The sequence below is a fragment of the Sinocyclocheilus anshuiensis genome, unplaced genomic scaffold, assembly GCF_001515605.1.
Source record: "Sinocyclocheilus anshuiensis isolate Anshui unplaced genomic scaffold, SAMN03320099.WGS_v1.1 scaffold55, whole genome shotgun sequence".
NCBI classification, from domain to species: Eukaryota; Metazoa; Chordata; class Actinopteri; order Cypriniformes; family Cyprinidae; genus Sinocyclocheilus; species Sinocyclocheilus anshuiensis.
In genome coordinates this window covers 2926911-2939410 of record NW_015549647.1, presented here as the reverse complement: position 1 = coordinate 2939410, position 12500 = coordinate 2926911, and the positions used below count along the sequence as shown (strand labels likewise).

Genomic DNA, 12500 nt, shown 5'->3' with positions numbered 1-12500 from the left:
CCTGGTTGCTCGAATCGAGAAAGTTCTGCAGGGAGGGATTACTCACTGCGCTGAGCCCTACATGAAGAGCTCCGACTCCAGCAAGGCAATGAGCCTAACACAACTACACACATACATAAACAAAACAGCTGACCCAAACATACACACACTCATATACCAAACAAAACACAAGAACCAAATACACACTGTCAATCAAAACAATAAGTGCTTATTGCAAGGATAAGGAAAAGGATTATCAGGGCTTAGCCATAAACTTTCAAACAATTCTACCACATCCCATAATGACCCCTTCAATATCCTGCCTAAAACTACACAACGATACCATCCAAAACCCCCGCATAACTGCTAGGAACGTGCTGTCTGCCCAGTTCACTGTTAATAAAATGTCTCTGGAGAGGTTGTGGGGAACAATGTGTGTGTTTTGCTTCACAGGTTGCTCAGAAGGTTTTGAAGAATGCCAAGATGGCCTGCAGCAGACTGGGCCAGTACAGGATGCCTTTCGCATGGGCAGCTCGGTGAGCCAAAACAGCCTGGAAAGGTTCTGTTCTTCTCTCTGTGTGTAGTGTCAAACACAATATTTAATCTTTTTGTTCTTTTCCATAGGCCTGTGTTTAAAGATGCCTCGGGGACTTTGGATAAAAGCGCTCGGTTCTCCGCGCTGTACCGGCAAGACAGTAATAAACTCTCAGAAGAGGATCTTTTCAAACTGCTGGCGGATTTTAGGAAGTCAGTATTCACCTCATGTCATCAGACTTGTCTTCACTAGAGATTCCTGTCCCTTTTACAGTACAGTAGATTCAGTATATTAAAACAATGGATTTTAAATGGAAATATTTTCTGAACATCATATTCTTCTGCAGTGTTTTTGCAGCTGTGGACGGTCCCACTGTTAGGAATGTGTTTTGTAGTGCCTCTCAGAGGGGCACTTTTTCAGGCCTCCTACAGATATATGAGCTTCAAATATAAATGTACTGTACACTACATGTCAAAAGTTTGGAATAATTAGGATGTTTAAATGTTTTTGAAAGAGATCTGTGAAAGAGGTCTCTCAAAAATATATTAAAATAGTAATATTGTGAAATTTTATTACAGTATAAAAGAACTGTTTTCTATTTGAATATGTTTTAAAATGTAATTTATTCCTCGGATGGATAAGCTGAATTTTTAGCAGCCATTACTCCAGTCTTCAGTGTCCTTCAGAATGCTCCTTCAGAAATCATTCTAATATGCTCATTTGTTTCTCAGTTATTATCAATTATTATTGGTTCTCAATTATTAATAATGGTTCTTATTATTATCAATGTTTAACATATTTTTTGCTGCTTAATATTTATTTGTGATATTTGTTTTGATTAATGCAAAGTTCAAAAGAACTGCATTTATTTCAAATAAATCTTTTGTAACATTATAAATGTCTTTACTGTCACTTTTGATCAGTTTAATGTATCCTTGCCTCAAAAAGGGTTTTCAACATTGATGATAGTAATAAGCATCATATCAGCATATTACAAAGATGTCTAAAGGATCATGTGAAACTGGAGTAATGGCTGCTGAAAATTCAGCTTCGCCATCACAGGAATAAATTACATTTAAAAATATATTAAAATAGAAAACAGTTATTTTACATCGTAACAATTTTTTCACAATATTAATGCAGCCTTGGTGAGCTTAAGAGACAACACAAAAATAAATAAATAAATTAAATATTTGACTGCTAGTGTATATGTCTAAATGGTATTCACAGACCTGAGAAGATGGCTAAACTACCCATCATCTTGGGTAACCTGGATGTGACCGTTGATAATGTCCCTCCTGATGTGGCTAGTAAGTCTTCAAACTATTTGTTAATGTAATCCTAACATAATGTATGTCTTCTCTGAGATTTCCTGAAACTCTGTGCCTTCCTTGTGTGCAATGAATTGGTCACTTGAACTCAGATTTTCTCCTCACCATTGGCTAGATTGTGTCACTCCATCCTACATCCCAGTGAGGCCTTTTGAGAGTAATGGGCCGAGCACCGGTGTTCTGTTGGAGGTGGAGGAGTTTGTTCCCTGTATTGCCAAGTGCTCTCAGCCTTTCACCACCTACAACAATCATCTCTATGTCTATCCCAAACACCTCAAATATGACAACCAGAAGTCTTTTGCCAAGGTACACTAGCATTATCAGCTGAAAGCTTCTTGCTTTTTCCATTTTCTTTTAAAATTAGTGCCCTCAGCCAAATGTATTGACATATGAGATGGTCAGTGTAATGAAGGCTCACACCTGCCACTCATAAAACATGCACTTAGGGATTCGATAGTAAGTCGTTGTTTGGCTCATGTTCTGTCTTTGTCTTATGTGACTCAGGCAAGGAACATCGCAGTATGTGTGGAATTCAGAGAGTCAGATGAAGAGGATGCCCAACCTTTGAAGGTACAAGGCTGCCCCAAGCCCTTTCTTATGACTGATATATAATAAATATTCAAGGTCTTTTCCAGACTCTGTTCCCCTCTCTCCTTTCTCACTGTTTTCTGTCCTTTCTTGCATTGCCCTGTTGATATAAAATTAAAAAGGCCAACTTAACTTTAACTTAAAAAAAAAAATCACTGTGTTTGTGTGTCCCTGTTATGTATAGTGTATCTATGGTCGTCCAGGAGGTCCTCTCTTCACCAAACATGCCTATGCAGCAGTACTGCACCACCAGCAGAACCCAGAGTTTTATGATGAGGTGATGAATGGGACGCCAATATATATTTTATAGTGGGCCAAGCAGGAAGTAATATGCTGTATACAGTGGGGTTCAAATGTTTGAGACCATATTGAAAAACAGGAGTTCAAAATTTAAAACTGAAAAAAGTTTTAAGATTTAGAAAAATTGTAAACAAAAATGTTATGGTGTTATCATAAGGTTTTGCACAAACTTGCACAAATAACCTGAGTACTGCTGTCAGTAGAACCAAAGGGGGGCAAACGAAATACTAAGAAATTCTAAAATTTTACTTTTCACTCAAATTCTTGTATGTTCATATAATAATAATAATAACAAAATAGTCATATTTTAATGGGAATTTTTATACATACACAACATTTAATAATTTTCACAAGTAGTCTCAGATATTCCAAATTCCAGATATGCTGTGTGTGTATAGTTACTGAATGTAATGATAATAGTGTGTAGAGGTATCCAAATATGAGAAAGTTGATCACTGTATATTCAAATGTACATAATCAGTGTTTACATTTGTATCTTTTAATTATTCATGATTATGTCCTTCTTTACCTCACATTTGTTGTGTAGATATTGAAGATATTAATCATGTTTCAAAGTGATCTTATATATTTTAGTTTTTTTTTTTTTCTTTAAATCATATTGTGTGTGTGTGTTTGTGTACTGCAGATAAAAATTGAGTTGCCCACACAACTTCATGAAAAGCATCACCTGCTCTTCACTTTTTACCACATCAGCTGTGACAGCAGCACAAAGAAGCGGGACATAGTGGAGACCCCAGGTACAGCATGTTGGGTAATTCGGTCACTGATAGTGCTAATATTTTGAGGCATGGGGTAGAGCTCCAGGAACTTGTTTCTTCTTTTTTTTTTTTATGCATAATATTTCTGCAGCATTTTCAGAGAGGCATACCAATCAACCAGTCACATTAAGTGTAGTCTTTGGATGTGCTGAATGTTTTCTCTAACACATACTGTACTCTCAATGTCTGTCTGTTTCTCTGTCAGTGGGCTCTGCCTGGCTTCCTCTGCTTAAAGATGGTCGTGTTGTTATGAGTGAGCAGCACATCTCTGTGGCGTCCAACCTACCAAATGGTTACCTCAGCTGCCAGGAGGGTGTAAGCAAGGTAAACCCACTATGCACAGTCATAACAAAAACTTGCCCTTCTTGGCAAAAATTTCTGTCATTTGCTGACCAAATGTGAACCTGTACCTGTTCTTTGTATAGCAATTGAACCTTTGCGTGTGTGGTCTAATTTGCTATTTGGATAAACTTTGCGAATATCTACATCTAATTATTTATTGATCTTTTGTCTGAGTGGATCGTATTGCATACTATCAGTTTTACACAGGAAGAGGTTGCTCTTTAATAGCACTGGAGACTCTTTGGGGCTCGCAGTTATGTTACATTGATGAATCAACTTTGTCATAGATATTTTTCCTAAAATTCCATAAATGACTAGTTCTAGTTCAGTCATGATAGATAGTGCAGGCTGATGGGTCCTTTATATGCAATCTGATAGCAGCCGCATTATTTATCACTTCGCACAAGCTGATTGGCCTCTTCTGATTCTGCAGGCAATTAGACTGTGTGCTCAACATTTCAAATTGTCTGGTTCAGTGTTCATTGTAAGCTGGTCCTGCAGCACACTATAAAATTCCTCTAAAACCTTCCACCTCCCCCAGCTCCACCTGTCTAGATCTGCTACAGGATTTATGTATGCCTATTCATGAAGTAGCAACATCCAGTATCTGATATGCTCACAGCAGTGAGTCTGTCTATTGGCAGTAGCAATCCATACTTGCTCTACAACTGCACCAGAATGCGTACCAGATCAAGTCCGCTATAACCAAATGCATTACCATTGTCATATCCATAACATGCTGAAACTATTTAGAGAGCTGTCATTATTGAAATAAAACTAGGCACAAATTAGTATTAGTATTAGGAGGATAGAGAGCTATGCAACTTCTGTGGATAGAGCAGCTCAGATCATTTGGTCTTTTTAATTTAATGAGAAACTTTTTTGAGTTCATATTGAAATCTTTGACTTTGTTGGGATCCCTTTTGAAACACATTAAGACATACACAAATACAAAAGATTAGTTGGCTCTTTTCTCAGGAAAATTAAATTAGGAAATATGAGAAGGCATGGCTTTATATCAAGCATGGGACAAATTCAACAAAAGTCTCCATTTTCCCTTCATTTAATCTCATTGCTGTATATGAGAAATACATTAAATTGATCTTTCAGTGGATGATCTGTCAGGATAATCAAAATAAACTGTTTAAACATGATATTGTTTTATGGGTGTTGTGTTTGCAGCACTCTAGTCCTGAGATAAAGTGGGTGGATGGAGGACGTCTTCTTTTCAAAGTGTCTACACATCTGGTCTCTACCATCTACACTCAGGTATGACTACACACACACACACACACACACACACACACACATACATATACTGTATATATATATATATATATATATATAGGTTCCATATTTATCTAATTTAAGCATGTCTTTTCACCTCCTCAGGATCAGCACCTGCACAATTTTTTTCATCATTTCCAGAGTATGCAGTCTGGTGCCACCCGTCCAACTGAGGGTGAGCTTGTCAAATACCTCAAGGTGAGCATGGAGAAGTTAGAGAAGCAGGATTCTTCTGCATTAATTATTCTTATTATGGTGGGTTAAATGACAGAACATTACCCATAAATCCCCAGAGTCTTCATGCCATGGAAGGTCATGTTATGATCAACTTCCTGCCGACTATTTTAAACCAGCTGGTTCATGTTCTGACCAGCACCAGTAATGAGGATGTGGCTGTAAACACCACCAGGTGAGAGAATAGGAGTCGCCAAAATCAGAACATGTGGTCTTTCTCTTGCTGTCTCACATACCCTCTTGTTGTCTGTTTGTCTCCCCTACAGGGTCATGGTCCACATTGTTGCTCAGTGCCACGAAGAGGGTCTAGAACACTACTTGAGGTCTTATGTGAAGGTAAATCAAGTTCTGAAACATTCAACCCTATTCATTGCAATGTACACTGTCATATTTTTTTCAGTTTCTAAAGTAGATCTTGGTTACATGATTTTATTCCTGTTATTCCAGTACGTGTTTAAAACAGAGTCCTATTCAACCAATTACAGTAAGACAGTGCATGAGGAACTGGCCAAAGCCATGACATCCATTTTAAAGCCTTCAACCGACTTCCTAACCAGCAACAAGCTTCTCAAGGTAGTTTTGTTTTAAAGTTTCTGTTTTAAAACTCTTAAATCTCAGCAAGTTTCTTATGAGTTCTATTTGTCAATGGTTGAAATGTTTACTCCGGTGTTTCAGTATTCGTGGTATTTTTTTGAAGCCCTGGTGAAGTCAATGGCACAGTACCTGATGGAAAGTGGCAAGGTCAAGGTAAACACAATTATATGCCTTTACTTTACTAAAAATTTACCGTGGTAACCATAGTTTTTGCCAAAATATGCTGGTTAAAACAGTGAAAACTTGGTATTTGCCTTCACTGTTATCAACAATGGAAATTATCCAAAATAAAAAAGATTCTGAAAGCTTCTCACTCTCTTGAAAGATACCCTGTATTAAGGTTTTACCATAGTAAAGGTACCTGCAATAACTGTGGATTCTGGAAACTGTTTACCGTGCTTTTTGCTGTATTAGGCAGTTTACCATGTTCCAGTTATTAATTGTCTTAGCTGTGTTGTGTGTGTAGTTGTCCAGGAACCAGCGATTCACAGCTTCGTTCCACCACGCTGTGGAGACACTTGTGAACATGCTGATGCCTCACATCACCCAGAAGTATAAGGACAATCTGGATGCTGCCCGCAATGCCAACCATAGCCTGGCCGTCTTCATAAAGGTATAGCCAGTTGATTTTACACACTGAAGCACTGATCAATATTTGATCGTTTTGTCTGCAAAGAGACATCTTGTCTATGAGACATCCTGAGTTGCTGAGAGTTGTATTTGATATTGAGAGTTGTATATTAGGGGGGGCCGTACAAGCCATAATTCATTCTGGCACTCTCACACACTTTCTACTCTCACACACACATACATTCTCCTTTCACATGCATATATTTTTGCTTTCACATACTTACATTCTCCTTTCATATGCATACATTTCTATTCTCACACACACACATACATTCTCCTTTCACATGCATACATTTCTATTCTCACACACACATACATTCTCCTTTCACATACATATATATATAGAATGTGTGTATGTCTGAAGAAAATATGTGTATGTAAGAGAAGAATGTATGTATGTGTGAGAGAGAGTATTGTGGAAACGGAAGGCGTATTGTGGAAACGGAAGGCATATAGTGGAAACGGAAGGCGTATAGTGGAAACGGAAGGAGTATAGTGGAAACGGAAGGCAGGTCAGGCGCGATCAGGGTCACCGGGACAGGTCATGATCAGCATGGCTGACGTAGATGAGGCGGCCGCATAAGTATTTCAGCAAGCTATTTGGATTAAAAATATATATATATATATTATCATCGTGGAAAGGTTACATGGCCTCGTCCCTTGAGCGAGTTGTGATTGAGGACGCGGGCTCAGCCTCAGTCGAGTTGCCAGATACACGCATTATAAGCGTCTATGGATTTTTTTCCCGGAGTGTCTATTTACACTAAGTGGAAATAGCCCGCCTTGTTGATAGAGGCTATTTACAGTAGCTCCACCCACAAACGTGTTATAGCAATAGTCAACACTATGAAAGACGATACTTAATAATCAGCTTCGGTGGTGTAGATGGTAAAGTGCGCACCGTGGTGTTTTTGACGCGATCGAACCGAGTTCGAATCCGCCTTGTATGTGAAAGGAGAATGTAAGTGTGTGAGAGTGCCAGAATGAATTATGGTTTGTACGGCCCCTCATAGTATATCATTAATGACGATTTGAATACATTTAACAACAGTGTCTTCTCACTAACTGCCCTACAGCGCTGTTTTACCTTTATGGATCGAGGATTTGTCTTCAAGCAGATAAACAACTACATCTCCTGTTTTGTACCTGGAGATCCCAAGGTACGGTAACACTTTATAATAACTTTCATTAATAAATAATTAACAAACATTATAATGCTTAACAGATCATTAGTTAATATTCACATAGCTAGAAATATGAGATTATGTGCTCGTTAATGTTTACTAATAAATGTATTAAACATTGCCTAATGATTAACAGATCATCAAACGCTTACAAATGTCATTAAACTTTCAATTCATGCGATCATGCACTTTTTAAAAATCTTCAAATGACTTTGACAGATGGTTTACAATGATTAAAGCTTCATTAATAAATCATTAACAAACATTGTATAATGCTTAACGGGTCATTCGATAATGTTTACAAATGTCATAAATTTAATTTCATATGATCATGCACTTTTTAAAAAATCTACAAATGATTTTACATTTACAAATGTTGTGAAAAAATAGCTTAATTATTCATTTTAAGCACTTCACAAACCATTCATGTTAATATATTATTCATTAACTCATAATCACAGTCCGTAAAGGTCATATATTTGGTCTTTGTTTTGTAGACTTCAAGTATTTACACATCTTAACAAATCATTTATTAATTATCTGTTCATGTTTTTGCAGTACCCAATCTAAAGTGGAAACTATTCGTCTTTTGTACATTTTTATAAACATTTACTCATCATTAGTACTTTTACGAGCAGTCATCTCAAAAAGATGAGGGCAAAAAGTGTCCAGCTGACCTAAATTCACCCTCTTTACTCATCATTACCAATCATTTGCTTATGTTTTTGCAGTACCCAATATAAAGTTGAGACTATTCATCATTTATAAATGGACTTTTAGCTACTGTAACAACGTTTATAGAAAAGGTGGTTAGTTAAGTTTTGATAAATGCTTGCTAAACACAAAAAGTGCATGATTATATGAACTAAAAGTTTAATGAAATTTGTAATAATTTTAATTTACATGAATTAATGATCTGTTAATCATTAGATAATGTTTAATAAGTTTATTATTAGTAGTAAACATTTACAAGCACATTCTCATGTTTCTAGCTATTTGAATGTATATTAACTAATGATCTGTTAAGCATTATATAATGCTTGTTAATGATTTATTAATGAGTTATTATATATTTATTATAAAATGTTAGCTATAATATAATATAATATAAGAGGTTTAGGGTCTGTAAGATTTTTTTAATGTTTTTGAAAGAAATCTCTTACACCAAGGATGCATTTCTTAATTAAAAATATATTAAAATAGTCATATTTAAAATATTGTTACAATTTAAAATAACTGTTTTCTATTTTAATATATTTTGGTGGCAAGCAACACAGAATTTTCAGCAGCCATTACGCCAGTCTTCTATGTCACATGATCCTTCAGAAATCATTCAGATATGCTGATCTGGTGCTCATTATCATTATCAGTGTTGATTATCAACAGTTGCTCTGCTTAATATTTTTGTGAAAGCCATGATATATATTTTTTTAGGATTCTTTGATAAAAAGAAAGTTCAAAACATTTATTTGAAATAAAAATCTTTTGTAAAATTATAAATGTTTTTGCTTTTGATCAATTTAATGTGATCCTTGCTGAATAAAAGTATTGCTTTCTTTTAAAATAATCATATTGATTCCAAACTATAATATAATATAATATATAATATGGGTGTCTCTTTGTGTCTTGCAGACGCTGTATGAGTTTAAGTTTGAGTTTCTGCGGGTGGTGTGTAATCATGAACACTACGTCCCCCTCAATCTGCCCATGCCTTTTGGGAAGGGCCGCATTCAGAGGTTTCAAGGTAAACATACAGCAGTATTCTACAGCACACCTGTTGTTGAAATAGTCTAAGAAATTGTCTTGTGTCTCTCTTGAAATGTTAAGTTGTTCATCAGGAGAATTAGATTTAATTGAATTCTTCTTTCCTTTCTTTGTGGCTTCTATCCTTTGAGCATTCTGTACCTGTTGCTCATATGATTGTCTTCTGCTGTGCCTTTCCACTGTTTCTTCTTTATCTGTGTGTGCTAGCTTTTCTGTGTCACATTAAGGAGACTCATGCCAGAAGAGTAGGTGAGCAGTCCTGCTTGCCAGGCACTGAACAATGTTCATGTGTTTAATCTTAATGACACAGTCCATGTCTCTCTTCAGTGTCATAACTGCCATGATGGTTTCATTCCTGATGTGGAATGGACCTACTCCAGTCCGTCTTACATATGTTGATGTGCAATATAAGCTAATTCATTCATGAGTCTAGATGTTTGATTGGGTGTTTAAAACTGTTCTATTTACCTTTGTTTTGTAATAACTGTCCATGAACTGGCTGTTGAGTCTGCCTGTGAAATCATCTTGTGTATGTGTGATTATTGTGATTTCCTGTATCAGTGAAATTGTAATTTAAAGTGCATAATTTTCAAATAATTGCTTTTGGTTTTATTATAAAAAGCTGTAGAACTGTTGTTTAAGGCATTGTTAAATACAAAGCAGCAACTATTTTTCTTTCATCTTTTAAGCAGGATATTTGAGCTGAAACTTTCAAACACAGTTTTAAATTAGCTGGTGGTTACATTCAGTGTTTGTGGTGTGACGTCTTTCTTTTTCGTGCTTTTCTCTGTGTCCTCATAGATCTACAGTTGGACTATTCACTGACGGATGATTTCTGCAGGAATCACTTCCTAGTGGGTTTGTTATTGAGGGAGGTGTGTGGGGCTCTTCAGGAGTTTGGGGAAGTCCGTCAGATCGCCATTCAGGTTCTCAAGAGTCTGATGATCAAACACACATTTGACGATCGCTATGCCTCAAAGGTCAGTGCCCAGTTGCAACAAACCCCTCAAGTTAAGAAAAAGAACTGATTTAAAATTAAGGGTGTTTGCACTAAGGGTTCTCTTAATTTTGTAACTGCCTTAGCAACTTACAGTGGTTTAACAAATAAATATGTATTATATAACAGTAATATATAGTAGGTGGAAACATGATTATGGGAAACCGTAACATGCGGTATGGAAGCCCTGCCTTTCAGTTAAAATAGGCAATAAACTTTTTGATAGAGGCACTGACTGTGTTTTTTTAATTTTTACTCTAGAATGTACATACCCATTTTGTTTGACAGCCTGAGAAATTTAGCTTTAAACATGATTTGAGCTTTAAAGACAAATTTTATGTCTGATTTAACTATATATTATCAATCAAAAGTCTGGGGTCACTACATTTTTTATGTGTTTGAAAGAAATCTCTTATGCTCACCAAGGCTGTATTTATTTAATTAAAAATACAGTAAAAACATTAATATTCTGGAATATTATTGGAAACTGTTTTCTATTTTTATACATTCTAAAATGTAATTAATGAATTTTCAGCAGTCATTACTTCAGTCTTCAGTGTCACATGAACGTTCAGAAATCATTCTAATATGCTGATCTGATGCTCAAGAAACATTTATTATTATCAATGTTGAAAATGGTTGTTCTGCTTAATATTATTGTGGAAACTGTGATACATTGTTTTTCAGGATTCTTTGATGAATACACAAATATAATTATTTTGTAACAATGTAATAGTCACCTTTGATTATATAATGTGTTCCTACTGAATAAAAGTATAAATTTTTTAGAAAAAAATGAACCCAAAATTTTGAATAGTATTGACCATAATCTTATTTTGTATATTTAGTTTTTTCCCAGTTCAAGTACATAGGGGGCTGTACTTGTATGCCAGTTGCCTATTTAAAAAACAGTGCCTGGAAGCACTTTCAAGATTACCACGGGGTGAATAGACGTGCCTTAAACAGACATTGATTTTAACCGGTAAATATGTATGTGTGCACAGAGTCAGCAGGCCAGGTTGGCGACACTCTATCTACCCTTGTTTGGGTTACTGCAGGAGAACGTTTACAGATTAAATGTGAGAGACACGTTTAATTTTAACACCAACCAGGTGAATCATCTTGTGTTCTTTTTCTCTTTCTCATCAGTCTATTATTCACAACTTGAGCAACCCTTATATTTCACATGCCATCTCTCTGCTATTTCTCCTCAGAATGGGCGAGATGAACATCTTGCAAGCATCTCTACAGTAACACCCCAAAAGCCTGTTGGTAACCTTGACAACAGCCTTCATAAAGATGTATTTGGGGTCATCTCAGGAACTGGTGAGTGATGAGCAAATTAAAACCTACCAGCAACTCAGGCCTTTCACCTTCTAGCAATAGTGATGAATGAATGGTATTAGTTATATGAATGAAGTTTATTCTGTGTGTAGCCTCTCCTCACACCTCTACGCCTAACATTGGCTCTGTGCGCCACGCTGACTCTCGAGGTTCTCTGGTCAGCACAGACTCAGGAAACAGCATCCCTGAGAAGACCAGCTCTCTTGATAAGGTGAAGTAGAATAACAGTGATGGTGTCCATCAGGCCCAAAATAATCTCTTATCTGCCTCGTTTAAATAGAATCTCCTGCTTTCATAATTTGCATTGTGAAAAGCGCTTTACAAAATTAAATTTGACTTGACTTTGTCTTTTAAAAACAATGTTAAATGGAGGTATTAAATGTTCAGGGGGAGTTCCTTCCTCCTCCACATGTGCTCAGGGCGCCTTTAACTGGAGCTGTGATGTAGAGGTCTGCGCGGGACTGTTTTTTTAGTCCCGCTCCCGCAAGGTTCTATTCCGCACCCACCCGCTCCCGCTATATATTCACTCTTTGTTCACCCGCTGTCCGCTTAGAATAATTTTCTTCCCGACCCGACCGTTCCCGCTAAATTTAGATCTCGTTTCCAGAATCT

At 36.4% G+C, this 12500-nt stretch overlaps 1 protein-coding gene across 1 annotated transcript in view; it reads left to right on the top strand.

The window, feature by feature from the left end:
- Positions 1 to 12500, top strand: part of LOC107660078 (dedicator of cytokinesis protein 9-like) — an 86564-nt gene that overhangs the window by 55545 nt on the left and 18519 nt on the right. The window contains exons 13-34 of the mRNA XM_016449294.1: positions 1 to 85; positions 433 to 515; positions 604 to 726; positions 1745 to 1824; positions 1961 to 2151; positions 2350 to 2415; positions 2618 to 2710; positions 3380 to 3491; positions 3718 to 3836; positions 5037 to 5123; positions 5247 to 5339; positions 5435 to 5550; positions 5642 to 5711; positions 5823 to 5948; positions 6051 to 6122; positions 6436 to 6582; positions 7676 to 7759; positions 9416 to 9527; positions 10349 to 10527; positions 11549 to 11656; positions 11759 to 11870; positions 11981 to 12099. The exon at positions 1 to 85 is cut by the window's left edge and continues 38 nt beyond it. Coding sequence (XP_016304780.1) covers positions 1 to 85; positions 433 to 515; positions 604 to 726; positions 1745 to 1824; positions 1961 to 2151; positions 2350 to 2415; positions 2618 to 2710; positions 3380 to 3491; positions 3718 to 3836; positions 5037 to 5123; positions 5247 to 5339; positions 5435 to 5550; positions 5642 to 5711; positions 5823 to 5948; positions 6051 to 6122; positions 6436 to 6582; positions 7676 to 7759; positions 9416 to 9527; positions 10349 to 10527; positions 11549 to 11656; positions 11759 to 11870; positions 11981 to 12099 — 2377 coding nt within the window. The remainder of the gene's footprint in view (positions 86 to 432; positions 516 to 603; positions 727 to 1744; positions 1825 to 1960; positions 2152 to 2349; positions 2416 to 2617; positions 2711 to 3379; positions 3492 to 3717; positions 3837 to 5036; positions 5124 to 5246; positions 5340 to 5434; positions 5551 to 5641; positions 5712 to 5822; positions 5949 to 6050; positions 6123 to 6435; positions 6583 to 7675; positions 7760 to 9415; positions 9528 to 10348; positions 10528 to 11548; positions 11657 to 11758; positions 11871 to 11980; positions 12100 to 12500) is intronic.